The sequence below is a fragment of the Tiliqua scincoides genome, chromosome 11, assembly GCF_035046505.1.
Source record: "Tiliqua scincoides isolate rTilSci1 chromosome 11, rTilSci1.hap2, whole genome shotgun sequence".
Lineage (NCBI taxonomy): Eukaryota > Metazoa > Chordata > Lepidosauria > Squamata > Scincidae > Tiliqua > Tiliqua scincoides.
The window spans coordinates 25693859-25708143 of record NC_089831.1 but is presented as its reverse complement, the minus strand read 5'-3'; the positions used below and the strand labels follow the sequence as shown (position 1 = coordinate 25708143).

Sequence of the window (14285 nt, the reverse complement as noted above, 5' to 3'; positions counted from 1 at the left end):
GTGGACACAGTGGTGGCTGAGAAGAAGGCCTTCTTCACTGTCATCATCACCACAGTCCTGAAAATGGCTTCTGGCTTGTGTTCAATCAGGTTTGTCAAGAGTCCCTCTCTACTTATTGCTCAAGCATCTGTCCAACTCACTGGTGCAGCTCCCCCCGAAAATCAAGATGCCTACCTGGCTCCAGAACTGGCAAGAGGAACTCAGAAGCCCTGCTATTAATGGCCCCAGTCATCTTCCATTCCAAAGGTCTGCAAAGACCATGGTACACACACCAGCTCTGGCAGCAGAAAATTCCCCCAGAGCTGTCAGGGTTTTGTCCAGACTCAGAAGCCTCCATGGTGGGCCTTTCTTATAGCCCCCATCCCTGCAGAGCTAAGAAGACACACAGACTTTAAAGGCCACTAGGGAATGATCTGTCTGTAACAAAGTGGTGACGTTAATCCCTTTCACACCCAGATCACCCTCCAGTTGTCCAACGTTAAACCCCAAGTCCAATGTGTGACCAGCCCAGTGCGCAGGGACAGATACCAGTGGAGACAGGCTTGCCATGATAGCCATAAAATCCTGAGCTGGACCCAAGTTCAGCATCTCATCATTTCTTTGATGGTTCTGTGCAGCTCACACAGTACAGACCCACAAGTGGGCTACAGAGGACCCCCTTCCTTGCAGCAAGTCCACCACGCTTTGCTTCTGGTTCCTGATGGCGAGCTGAAGTGGAGTGCAGCCCAGGTTGTCCTCCAGCCCCAGAAGCGCCCCAGCCTTGAGCAGAGTCTTGATAATGGACGTGTTGCCAGTGAGCACGGCCAGGTGTGTGGGCGTCCAGCCTGCCTTGTTCTTGGTGTTGACATCTGCGTTGTGCTCCAGAAGTTTCATAACACTGAACAGGGAGCCCCGCTGCACAGCCAGGTGGAGGGGGGTCCACCCTGAATTCTCAGCAATGTTGGGATCCGCCCCACTTCTCAGGAGCTCTGAAACAACGGCCTCTCCGCTGTAGCGGGTTGCCAGGTGTAAAGGTGTCCAATTCAGGCTGCCTCGGGCATTCACACCGGCACTGTGGTCCACCAAGAGGTGGATTATTTCCATGTGGCCCTTGATGGAGGCCAGGTGCAAAGGCGTCCAGCCTTTTTCTGTCCTCAGGTCCACATTGGCCCCATATTTTATCAGCTTCTCGCAGATGAGATATTTCCCTTTGATGGCGGCCATGTGCAGAGCACTGTACTGTTTCTGATCCAGGCTGTTGACCACCACTCCGTTCTTCAGGAGGTATTGGACCACTCGAAACTGGCCCTTCTCTACTGCCAGGTGAAGTGGGGTCCGGAGGTTTTTCTGCTTCTTCTCCAGGTCTGCCCCTTGGCTGGCCAGCATCTTCACCAGCCCGACATGCCCATAGTGAGCTGCCAAATGCAGCGGGGTTCGTCCCTCGTTCTCCTGGGCATTGGGATCGGCCTGGCGAGACAGGAGGACCCGCACCACGTTTTCAAAGTTGTTCTGAGAGGCCAAGTGGAGGGGCGTCCACCCATCGAGTTCCTGGGCATCGACATGGGCCTCGTGGTCCAGCAAGAGGCGCGCAATTCTATCGTCTCCGTTCTGAGCCACAAAGTGGAGAGGTGCCCAGTCGTCGTCATCAGGCAAATTTGTGTCCGCACCATGTTCAAGGAGGAGCGAGATGAGTTCCATAGACCTGTTCTGGACAGCCAAGATGAGCAGGGTGCAGCCACAAGCAGTCCTCCTGTTCACATCCTCCCCCTTTGCCAAGAGGAGCTGCACTTCCTCCAGGTTCTCATGTGCAAACATGAAGCAGAGCAAATCAGAGTCATTTTCAGGGGCCTCACTGGCTTCCTCTGGGGTCCTGGAGGCTTCCTGGTTTTTGGCCTCATTCTGATGAGGACTGTAAAGTTGATCCTTAGTGTTTTCAACACCTGCAACAAAAGGAGCCAACCATAACAGAGGGGAATAGGTGGAGATCAGGGGAAAGGGGAATTGTTTCCGTACCCCTACATAACCCCCCCTACATAAACCCCCACTCTGCTATGGGTCTCCTTGGACCTGTGCCAGTTTTGCAGCTGGTGCAAGTCTAAGGACAGAAAGGGGGCCAAGAGGCTTGTGAAAGAGGAGAAAGGATTTGGCACGCAACATCACCCCATCCACCCATCCTGCAGCCTGCCAGTTTTGCTCCCTCCCCACTCTCTCACCACCCCCACTGCTGCCTTAACTTCTCCAATGGTTGTGGAGGGGTCCATTGGCAGAGGTGAGGCAGTGCCCCCTTCTGCAGCAGCGTTTAGAAAACAGCCACTGACGGATCACTGTGTGCTCTGTTGGCAACCATCTTAAGACAGTGGAACTCATAAATGCTTCCATGCGAAAGGCCAGCCCAAGATGGAATTGGGCTGTCAGGCTCTCAAACTGAGGTCAAATCCCTTTGCCCAGGAACAACACATTCTGAGCAACATCTACACATCTGCTTACAGTCACATAGAGTCATGACTGCAACCATGCACTCACCATTGGTGCTTGTTCCCCGAGAGAGATGGGATCTTCCTGAGTTGTTCTGGTTGGTAATGCAGACATGGAAAAGGATGGACATACGATTAGCCAGGACAAGATGGATCCTGTGCGTGGTGCTATCGATATGCAGAGCCATTAAGGTGCACATTCAGACCCCAAGTCCATATTTTTTGTGAACGTGCAAAACATACAGGAAATGCCCGAAAGTCCCTTTTTAAGGAGAAGAGACTCCTCGATATTGTTTGCAGTAAGGGCAATGCCAGTTACAGATCTGGCTCTTATGCCACCCTAGGGTCCAGGCCTGAACATGCCACCCTCTGCATCACACTGTGCCCCCAGGAGACACTTAACTACACGTACGGAGTTCCAAACTTCTCCAAGAGCCTTCTGGCGCAATCTTAAACAGCACTTCTGGTTTTCCGAAGAAAATTACCCAGAAGACTTTTGGAGCAGTTTGGAGTGCCATGCAGAGCTTTGCCTGCCTGCAGAACAGCTCCAAAGGGCAGGCAGAAGTGGCACACGGGCAGAGGCAACAGCAGCAGGTGCAGCACCTGGAGCTTTTGTTCCCCAAGCTCCCCCAGGACCACCACTGGGCAATACATCAAAAGCGCCCACGTTCAGAGAGGGAGGGGCTCTACCTTTACCTGTTTGCTCCTCGACAAGGTGGGTTTCACTGACATCTTCCGGAAGAGGCGCTCGTTCTCCGGGTCCACCGTGGGCCTTTGTATGACAGAGAGCAACGTGTCCGTCTCCACCGAGACATCTAAACAAGCAGGAAAGATGGCCAACAGGGACTTCATTTCAAAGATGCACAGAATTGATTTGCATCACCCAGTTATTCCAGAGAGCTCAGCTGGTTGTTTTGGGAAGAGCTCTCAGGGGAAATTTTCGTGGCTACCAGACCTGCGAAACTGGGCCTTTTCTGGGGCTTCTGGTCCCAGCATCTCTTCATCAAGTCAACCATCTGGTGGCAGTCTCCTGGCCAGTCCTCGCAGGCGGGCTCCAGGCTTGGCCGCTTCCCGGCTGCCACGCTGATGATGATGCCCATCATATTGGCCCCTGTGGAAGAGGCAAGTCAAGTTAAACTCACCCAGACCCATTAGTTGCTTTTATTGCTCGGTGCCAAGTTGGTTTTATCCTGCAGGGCTTTCTCCTTCTTCATCTCCCCTCCTCTTGCTGCTGTTTTCAGCCTGCTGCTTTTGTGATTTCTGTTTTCATTTCCTTTTGCATAATTTATTTTTATGTGGCTGTTACATGCTTTGGGAGCTTTCATTTGGAAATGGAGACTATAAATACTGAGAATAAATAAAAATAAAGGCATTGCACACACACACACACACGCACACACACAACAATAACTTTCCCTTTGTCTCAAGTGAGCCAGGATCCTTTCCCAGACATGAAGACTTCCTTTTATTGTGCATGAGAGATCCATGGGTGGCTCTGGGCCGTACGCACAAAGTTCTCTGGACTGGAGAAAGATGAGGAGAAGAGGCTTCCATTCTTGCTGCCAAATGCCCAGCCTCTGTCTTTAGTGGGTCTCCAGAGTTGGGAGGCAAGTTCAGCAGAAATGATGACCCAGGTGGCATCCTCTCTCTTGCTCAAAATGTTTTATGTCTGGAGGACACAATAACTCAAGAAGGTGGACCACAGCTGAGGTGGCAGAGATCAGGGGCATCCCCTGCCAGTTTGCAGCCTACCAAGGCCTGCCCCCAAAGCAACTGCTACAAGCAGCCTTGTGGCTAGGCTAGCCCTGTCTGGTTTTCAAAAGCCCATCCTCATTTTAAAAGGTCCTGCACAGCATTCCCAAAAATGTCCAAGTTTCATCCCAGATGCATCTCCAAGGTCTGTCCTTGGCACTCAACATGAACTTGCTTGGCAATCTTAGTCAGTTGGTTATCTTACATCCCCACCTGCACTCTCTCTAGTCTTTTAGGTAGTTATTGCCACTGAAGCTGAAACTTCTTAAATCCCTAATCTCTCTTCTGGAAAAGACAAGCATGAGTTCAGCCCATCTCCTTTCTCAACCCATATTACCTGCGTATGGTTTCTTCTGGGTGAGAATCTCCCAGATGACAATCCCAAAGCTTGAAGACAAGAACAGAAACCAAGGCATTAGGTAAAAGTCTTCAGGAGGGCTGAAACAAGATGGGGGGGGGGGCTTGGAAAGGGTAAAATACAATCATGTCAAATTGGGCTGAGTTTTGAAATGAGATTCAGTTGTGGCAGCCAAAAGACAAACCCCACCACAGGGTGACTGACTGGCTGGCCACTCAAGCTCATTACCTGTAGACATCGAACCTAGTTCCAGGTGGGCTAGTGCTCTGCAGAAGCATCTCAGGTGGGATGTAGCTTAAGGTGCCCCTCAGGGCTGACCTCTCGATGTACTGCATTCGGCTTGACTGGTCCATCCACTTGGACAACCCAAAATCTGAAATCTAAAAGTCCAGGTGGAACACATTACACTGCGCACATTCAAACCCTCCATTCATTTCTCCCCTTGGTTATCTCCTCTTGCACACTGGTGTGAACAACGGCACGTGCAAGCCGGAAACAAACGCTGTGCAGAATGGAGGTTATTTAAGTTTAGAGAGGAAACAAAATTTCAAACACATTTGGATTTCTGAAGTATTACACGTGTAGTGTTCATATTTTCTTTTAAAAAATCTTAATGCTTGTTAGTAAATGATAAGATAATGGTGTCCAATGTTAACTCACTCAGTCTAAGACTTCCCAGTCTGCTTGTACAAATGACTTCAGTTAAAGCCTACTTTCTTATTTTAGAAAAAGCCGATTTTGCAGGTAATATATAGTGATTACACACATGCCCCGATCATTCCACATGAGGAGAACATTTTCCTGAATGTGTTTGGACAAAGCGTTCTGCTCTGGGACATCTGTCTAGCTGCTGTCAAAAGAGAACTAGATCTAATCTCAAGTGAGTAATTATTCCCAATTTGTGATCTGGCCTTTCAAAAAGAGAAACTTCTGTCTGTCTGTCAGCAGAATCTGAAGTTTGCTGCATATGATAAAGGGAAATGCTTGGGATTGAACCTGTTGCCTTTTGCATGCAAAGCAAGAGCTCCACCACTGGACTAAAGCCCCTCCCCAAAGGATGCTCACCTTGACATGCATGTTGGCGTCCATGAGAATATTTCCTGGCTTCAGGTCAAGGTGAAGCAAAGGAGGTTTCAGGCTGTGCAAGAAATTCATGGCCAAGCTGGTTTCGTGGATGATCCGGAATTTGAGCTGCCAGGACATCTGGTGGGTGGGAAGAATCTTCTCCAAGGACTTGTTGGCCATGTACTCCATCACAATTCCCAAGGGGCTGTCACATACACCATAAATAGATACAATGTGCTGGAATTTGATTTTCTCCATCTTGGCTGCTTCTTCGATGAGGCAGTTCATGCTGGTTCTGCGGGGTGGGGGTGAAATGGAGAGTTAATGCTACATTTGGGTCTCTTAGAATCAGAGAAAGTCATCCATGTTTTCAAGGTCAGCAAAACAGCAGAATGCTTTAAGCCCAGGGGTGGGTGTAGAGCAGGGGTGCCCAAACCCCGGCCCTGGGGCCACTTGCGGCCCTCGAAGACTCCCAATGCGGCCCTCAGGGACACCCCAGTCTCCAATGAGCCTCTGGCCCTCCAGAAACTTGCTGGAGCCTGCAATGGCCAGACGCGACTACTCTCAGCATGAGGGTGACTGTTTGACCTCTCGCGTTAGCTATGGGATGAGGGCTCCCTCCACTGCTTGCTGTTTCACATATGTGATGCAGTAGTGGCAGCAAAGAAAAGACCAGCCTTGCTTTGTGCAAGGCCTTTTATAGGCCTTGAGCTATTGCAAGACCTTCATTCCTTCATATAAGTTCCATCTCTAGTATAATAATTTATGTAAACTTCTGTAAATTTATTCAAATTTTAAAAGTAAATTAATTCTTCTTTTCCCCCTGGCCCCCTACACAGTGTCAAAAAGATGATATGGCCCTCCTGCCAAAAACTTTGGACACCTCTGGTGTAGAGGAAATGGTTCTGGGTAGGGTGATTTTGGGACGAAGGGGCATGGTGAGCTTTTACTTTAAATACTACACAAACTCTCCAGGTCTGGTTTAGACATTCAATACTTGCTTCTCGTAGGTTGCAGCATCTCATGAGAACTTGCCAGGATGAATGGGACATCACAGATAAATGACTGGACCTTCAGAGCACATGCCCTCAGCTAGGATGAGGTGTCAAACATAAGGCCCACGGGCTGGATGCATCCCTCAGAAGCGATATATCCAGCCGCGGTGCTCACCCAGCACCAGCTGCTCACCAGCTGCTCTCAGCTGCTGAGCTGTGCTTAGGTGTCACTGCTGAAAGGACATCCTGCATGATAATTGGGCTCTCCCATATCTTGAAAATATGATCAAGGTTTCATGGTTTCTGTTCTGTCATTTGTAGCTAATGAGTTCCTAAGTGAGAATAAAGTGCTTATTTCTGATTATGACCTGCTTAATGACATCATTTCCTGTTTAATGACATCACTTCTGGCCCTCAGGAGGCAACTTGAATACTATTCAACCCTCAGTATGAAATAAGCTTGACATGCCTGAGCTAGGCAGTGGAGCTTGACTACTTCATATTGCATTCAGCCCGTTAAATTCACACAGGGACCTCTTCCCGTCCTGGAAAGTGCAGCATGCTCTGAATCAGCATTACTCATCTCTGCCATCATGACCCCTGACACCTGTGTGCAATTAGGAGCAGCTGGCCTGGAAGCATCAGAGCGATGGACACCTGTTCCTAGTTGAACAAAGAGCCAGGAGGTCACAACGGCTTTCTACAGAGTTTGGCCTTGACCTTTCCATTAGCCAGCCACATGATCTTGGCCAAGAGGCGGTCCAGGCAGTTGACCAGAGCTCTCCCACCCTTGAATCACTCATCAGGACAGAGGGACACCGAGGGCCCAATCCTATTCAACTTTCCAGTGCTGGTGTAGCCGCAATGCAGCCTTGAAGAAAGGGAACAAATAATAACAACAACAACAACAACTAGGTATTTATATACCGCCTTTCTGGTCATCGGATTACTCCTCTGACTTTATTCAAGGCGGTTTACATAGACAGGCATTTCTAAATCCCTCAAGGGGATTTTTACAGTCCTAGAGGTTCTCTCTTTCAAGAACCAACAACATTTCAGAATGGCTCTTCCTGGTTTGGTCTCACTTCTGGCCTCCAGTTCTCCCACCCAGTCTGGGAAGCAGCTCCATCTCTTACATGGAGCCAAGATGCTTCTTGCTCACACCAAGAGCAGGTGGAATCACTCAGCTCAGCTTGTCAGCTGCTTCAAGGTCTCACCATTCTCAGCTGCTGGTGTCCTCAAACTGGCAACCTTCTGATGTTATCTTCATGCTAACGGAGGCTCTACCCTCTAGACCAGACCTCCTGCCCTAAACGTTCCCTTACCTGGAGGAGGCCTCCATGATCGCCCCACCGCCACAGGATGTAGCGCATGCCCTGTTGGCACAGCTGCACTGGTGCTGGAGAATTACATAGGATTTGGCCCTGAGTCATTAGAAGGACATAGCAGACATTGGCTAGTTTGCCTGCAGTGTGTTTCAGCACTTTCAGGTTAACCTGGACTTTCTTGGAACCTCTCCTTCTTCCCCCGTGTAAGTCCTACCAGGCAGGGAAACCTGCCAAGGGGTTTGCATTCAGCTTTCCTGCCTTAAAGACTTGTGTTTATCTAATTCCAAGTTCCTGTTTCTGTCCAATTGTCCTTTCCCAGGGCACAATCCTATGCCTGTCTACTCAGAAGTAAGTCCCAGTGTGTTCAGTAGGGTTTACTCTCAAGAAAGCGCATATTGCATTGCAACCCCAGTTCCTTTTTTATTTTTGCCTTTCAAAATAAATGCTTCTTTATGTTCACAAGTTACTTACTGGTTTCTTTCTGTCTAGAGTCCAAAGCTGCTGCCTCACTCTGGCTGCTTGCCCAGGGCTAATGCAGGGGCAGAGCGTGCTGGTGTCAGCACTTGCTGGTGACTTGGATTCTCACGGATGTTCTATGGCAGGGGTGGCCAACCTCAGGGCTCCTGGACCTTTAGCAACTGTGTAGAAGAGGGAATTTCAGCAGGTACAGCCTGTCATCTCATGATAAACTACACCTGCTGCAATTCCTTCTTCTACACAGTTATTAAAGGTCCAGGAGCCCTAAAGTTGAAAGTTGCACCTCTGGCAACTGCTGTTGGAGCTGAGAGAACCTTGTTAATTATTTCAGCCACGCATACTTGGACTTAGCTGCAGGCAGGGCAGCCTTACAAGTGAGTTAGGGCACAATCCTAACCCCTTATGTCAGTGTTTTCCAGCACTGACATAAGGGCAATGCGGCTCCGAGATAAGGGAAGCTGGACTAGATGGGCCTATGGCCTGATCCAGTGGAGCTGCTCTTATGTTCTAACAAACATTCCCTTACTTTGAGGAGGCCTCGAGTGACACCCAACTGCAGGATGCAGCACACGTCCCATTGGCACCACTATGCCAGTGCTGGAAAGCCCTGACAGAAGGGGTTAGGATTGTGCCCTTAGTTACATGTTGCCAGTCTTGCCACCCTCCCCCCCCAGGTGGCATCAGAGGGCCTGAGGACTTCTACTTATCACTGGCTTGGCCACGCTTGTTTCATGGAGGGCCTTTTAATCATGCAGCCTGAGAGCCCCTGTACATGAGAGCAGGAGGTGGTGGAGAAGCTGCAATGTGGGGGGAATTGGATCGTGGCGTAAATGAGGCAATGTGTGTCAAGGGGAAACTGAGGAATGCTCCCAAATCTTCTCCAAATGACCGGGGCAACTTTGGGCTACATTAATCAGCAATGACACCTATTAACACCAGGGGCGTTCAATGAGATACTGTGCCTGCTTGTGCAAGCTTGCAGGTCACACTTGCAGGCATCTTCTGGCTTCTCACCAACTGTGCTAGTTCCACATTCCAGTAACTTGCCCAGCCAGTCTGGCAGCTGAGCATTCCAGTGCTGGGCTGGCATCTGCTCTGGTTTCAGGCCTTCCACACCTGGTTGTGCCCCATCCTGCCTCTCACCAAAAGACGAGTGTTTTCTTGGCTTCCGTCAAGCACACAGCGAACAGCCAGGTCCCAAGCAGCAGCCAAGCACACCACCTGTGGCGTTCAGGTAGCAAGCCAACCTCTACCTCAGCGCTCCGTGGCTGCAGCCAAGCAGATTACCTGTCACATCCAGTATCCTGCAGGTGGCCAGAGGAGCACTTCACGGCGTAGGTGGTCCTCCACTGCTTGTGCTTCACCCGGAACACTTGGCCGAAGCCCCCACTGGCCACCTTCAGCCAGTCGCTCTCAAAGTCTTCCTTGGTGAACATGGTCAGGCTGCTGCCCAAGTGCCGCTCCATTTCCCCAAGCAGAGGAGCAGCCCTCCTGCCTGCCTGCCTGCCAGCCTCCTCCTTCCTCACGTCTGCTGCTGTCAAAGACACCCAGCTAGAAAAGACTTCCTAGTTCTCAGTTCCCGAGGGCGGGGAGGGCGAGGTATGTGCTATTCTGCTGCAAGCAGCATGCAGCATTCTGCTGCAGGCAGTCTGTCAAAAGCGTTACAAGATCAAATTGTAGCAGACAGTAGTGCAAGAGACACACACAACACACACCTCTCCATTTTGCAAGCCCTGCAATATGACATGGGGAGCGTCTCTGGCAGGTACCCCATCTGTGTGTTCAGCTGTGTATATGGAGACTGCTTCACAACACGGATGACAACCTTCTCTGTCCTAGAAGACAATGAGTTTGCAGGCCTGGATCTGTATTTATCAATTGTGCCATAGATGCGCCAAGAAAAACGAATGTGCTTCTTCAGCCTTCTTATTGGAGGTATTTAATTGTAAGGACTGAAATGTCTGGTTGCCCCAAAGCCTGGGAACCTAAGCAGCCACCTAAGGGCCATGGGGAAAAAGGAGGGTGTGGGGCAGCTTTGGAAGGTCATGGGAATCTGCCCTAGATAAAGAGAGACAAGTTTTGAAAGAGATGTGGAGACGGTGTGGTATAGTGGTTGGAGTGCTGATCTAAGACTGTGATGCCCACTTGGAGGTGTTGGACCAGTCAGATAAGATGGGGAGAGAGAAGACAATAAAAGCCACCATGGATGGGGGTGAGGTGCACAAACTGTAATAGAGCAACAACTTAATAAGGAGCCTGGTTAGTGAGATGACTGCCAACATTTTACTGGCTTGTCCTTTTGTAGCTGCGAATTCTGGCCATTTCCTCCTCCTACCCCCAAACAAACACAGTTGTGCTCTGTTGCAAAAATAAATAAATAAATAAATAAATAAATAAATAAATAAATAAATAAATAAATAAAGTGGGGAAGCTGCTGTGGAGAGTAGGTGGCAGAAGTGATGCGGATCAGTGCCTTTGGACACACGCGCGAATGAAGACTTGGGAGTTTAGCACAGGAATGTGTCAGGTGCTTGACTTGCAAAAGACCGGGACACCTCCTTGGGGAAAAATCCCAGGCATCAAGGGGGAAGGAAATCCTCTTTTGCCTGAAGGATGGAAACAAGATTGCTCGTTGCATGTGCAGACACCAAGCCAGCCTCACCATGTGTGTGAGAATGGATTTGCTCATCCATTTGCTTTGTCTGTCTTGCTCCCTCCCTTTCTCTCACATAAGTAAACAAACAGGGCATCTGAGGATGGCACAGAGCTTATCTGGGCAGCAATGCCACCTCCTGTCGTACTCCTGTCACTTCTCTGCTGCACCCCAAAAGGAAAAGGAGTTCCTTCTAGCTCAGCTTCTCGCTCCAGCCTCCTGCAGGGAAATGCTTATGAAGGCCACACGTTCAGGTGATTTTGCAAACTGTCCCAGGAGCAGTCAGTCTCCCAGCATATGCCTGACAGTTGCACCTGTAAAGCTGCCCTGGAAGCTTTTCTTGCAGTCAAAAATATGTTGGTTGCAGAGAAGGAAAGGCACTTTGCACATACTCACGAAGATGGCTTCTTCTCTGTTCCTTCACATCCTGCCAGGATGTCGCTCAGTCAACAGGTTCCAGGGTTCAGATCCAGCAAGGTTTGGTGAGCTCCTCAGTTCGATCACCACCCACCAAAGCTTAGTGCACCCCCCCCCATCAAAAAGCCCATTTCACAAAGCTGCATGGCTAGCCCCTTTTGTTGCATACAAGAAAGACCCCAAAATGACATCAACATTCAGAATTCCCCGAAGGAAAGTGAATCAAATTTTATTGCAAACCCCAGTGGCTGAGATGGTGCTCTATCCCCTCACCTTACTGGTGTCTCAGCTTTCTCTATGCCCATTAATTAAGCATTGGAAAAGGTCAGAGTTCTGACAAGATGGAGGCCAAGAAGAAGCTGCAGAGACGAAGTGCCCAGATGACACTTTTGCAGTGGCATGAGACATATTCACAGAGCTGCAAGGAGCAAAGGCCACCTAATGATGGTCAGAACAATGCAAGAACCCCACATTTTCATTCCTGTTATTTCTCTTCCTTTAGCTTTTGTGACCTCTTGACATGGTTAACTTCCTTCTGAGGAATATGAGCCAAGTTTACAGTGCATGTCATCTGAACGTGAGTCAGTGGCTGCAATGCTGCAGCAAAAATGCCCACAATATAGCCAAAAGTGGAACACAGCAAGGAATGCCCAGGAGAGGACAACAGTCACACTGACCTACCTCCTTCCAGAGCGGAGGATGCTTGGCCCACTCAATCCTGGGAATGTCTATGCTCACTGCTTAGTAATGCTGCCAAATGTCCTCAAAGATGGGCCTGTCAGTCAGTACCAGAGCACTTTATCTGGCACGCAGAAGGTCCAGGGTTCGATCCCTGGCAGTATCTCCAGGTAGGGCTGGGAAAGACCCATCTCTCTCTGAAACTCTGGAGAGCTGCTTTCAGTCAGTGTAGTTGATCCTGGCCTTGAGGAACCAGGGCCCTTTAGAATTTTGTGTTCTCTAGATGGATGTGGATGTGTTGGGACCCCTTTAAGGCTCTCTCTCTCTTTCTCTCTGCTATTTGCTCTATTTACACCTCTGTGGTTCTTAAACTCTCCTGTGAGAAAGGAAAGAAAGTAAGCAGAGATTGGTTTGTGTGTGTGTCCCCCAGGAACCCACCACAGACGCCAAAGCAACCCTCCCTGTTCCCAATTCATGCAGGCAGCAGCAGCATCAGAGTGTGTTTTAGCTACTGGGATCAGTTGGTGTTTGGCGATTCAAGGGGCGCAACTGCCTCGGCTCTCCACGCCGTCAGCCATTTTGGTTTTGCACTTTCGATGCAGCCAGATAAATATGGCGATGCCCATTAGGAGAGCGGTGCCAGTGAGTGAGCCCAGGAGGAACGGGAGCATCGCGGCCATGTCAGGTCCTGGAAAGAGAAAAACAGTTGGATCCACTCCTGGTCAGATTAAGCATTGTGGGGAGCAGACCCAGAGAAAATAGCTGTGCTGTGCTGAACACAGGGGGATGGGAGAGGAAAATAGGCTCACCAGCAGCTGATCCTGAAGGAGACGCTGCCTGAGCCTTCCAAACTGGACCAAAGGAGATCAGGTTGTGGCGTGTCTGGTAACCGCTTCTGTCGCTCAGCCTGGGGAGAGCCTCCCTGTTTTCTAAGCAGCCCTGGCAAGGAAGTGGAAGGGGTTGTCGGATTCAGAGGCTACAGATTTGTGCAGAATTTTTTTTTTGGGGGGGGGGGAGGGGGGAGATGATAAATCTGCTCCAACATTACACCCTGTTCTGGAAAACCCAAGACCTTGCAAAAGAATCGGATGTTGCCCTTCAGACGCCATCGTCTCACCCGTTCGCAACCTCCCTGCTTGCTCAGGCAGACGCTGAGTTCGCAGTGTAGATACACCATGGAGAGGTTCAGCATCTGAAAGAGCTGGATGGTGAAGCTGGCCATTCCGGATTGTCCATTCTGGTGGAACTGAATGTGTCCACAGTCCAGTGGTGACCTAGGAGAGAAAGGCAGAGAGAGATACCTGGGTGGCAGCATAAGGCTTCCAACCTCTTGCAACTCCAGAACTATGGAGAATCTTTGATTAATCTGGATGCTGTCATGGCCACAGACACCATGCAAAACAGAATGAGATTCTGTGCTTCTGAGAGAATGACCACTAGAGACTATTAGTTGAAGGAACAGCACAGCTAGGAATGGAGCTCTGACGACCAGCTGCTGGGGATCCACAAGACAGCACAGCTATCTTGCAGGGTAGGACAGGCCAGAGCTTTTCAAACTATGGCCTGCAGGCCATATTCAGTGTTTGGAGACAGACTTCCATGCCATGAACTTCCCGTTGCACTGTGCTGCTGCTGCTCCTGGCATCTGGTCTGGACTGAGAGAGACTCTGGGCTGTCACATCTGCTCGAAAATCTGGGTGCAATGCCTGCTGGGGCGACGGGCAATAGACACGATGGCCCAGAGCATTTCTCAGCCAGATCAGGTGCCAGGAACAGCACAGTGGAACAGGGAGCACCATTTGTACCAGGGAAGCCTTTGCCAGTGCACAATGGTCTCCACCTTGGAGACTGCCAGGCTAGGTCAAGACTGCAATCCTAGGCGCACTGACCTGAGAGTAAGCATCAAGACTGACTTTCGGAGATGCATGCATGCTATTGAGCTGACAGAATAACCACTTTTAATTTATTAATTAAAAATCAAAAATCAATTAATTAATTAAATTAATAAATAATAATAAAATTAATAAAATAATAATAATAATAATTTGTAACCTAATTTGCTCATGTGTCTTCTGGTAGGATCTGAACAATCACGTTATTGCAGGAGAG

At 49.6% G+C, this 14285-nt stretch overlaps 1 protein-coding gene across 1 annotated transcript; it reads right to left on the bottom strand.

Moving 5' to 3' along the window:
• Positions 1-618: 618 nt before the first annotated feature.
• ANKK1 (ankyrin repeat and kinase domain containing 1) lies at positions 619-9894 on the bottom strand. Its single transcript, XM_066639167.1, has 8 exons — positions 9716-9894; positions 5629-5917; positions 4792-4943; positions 4543-4592; positions 3409-3564; positions 3150-3268; positions 2503-2548; positions 619-1919 (listed from the first exon to the last, which is right to left on the bottom strand). Exons 1-8 carry the CDS (start codon positions 9892-9894, stop codon positions 619-621), a joined length of 2292 nt encoding a protein of 763 aa, XP_066495264.1.
• Between the last annotated feature and the right edge of the window lie 4391 nt (positions 9895-14285).

Bases quoted from the DNA above. Each gene is read 5' to 3' on its own strand.
- ANKK1 (XM_066639167.1), bottom strand. From the start codon at position 9,894: ATGGAGCGGCACTTGGGCAGCAGCCTGACCATGTTCACCAAGGAAGAC. The intron at 4,944-5,628 runs GTGAGCATCCTT...CTGGACTTTTAG, and splicing joins ACGCCAACATGCATGTCAAG to ATTTCAGATTTTGGGTTGTC. The intron at 3,269-3,408 runs GTCTGGTAGCCA...CTGCTTGTTTAG, and splicing joins GAAAAGGCCCAGTTTCGCAG to ATGTCTCGGTGGAGACGGAC.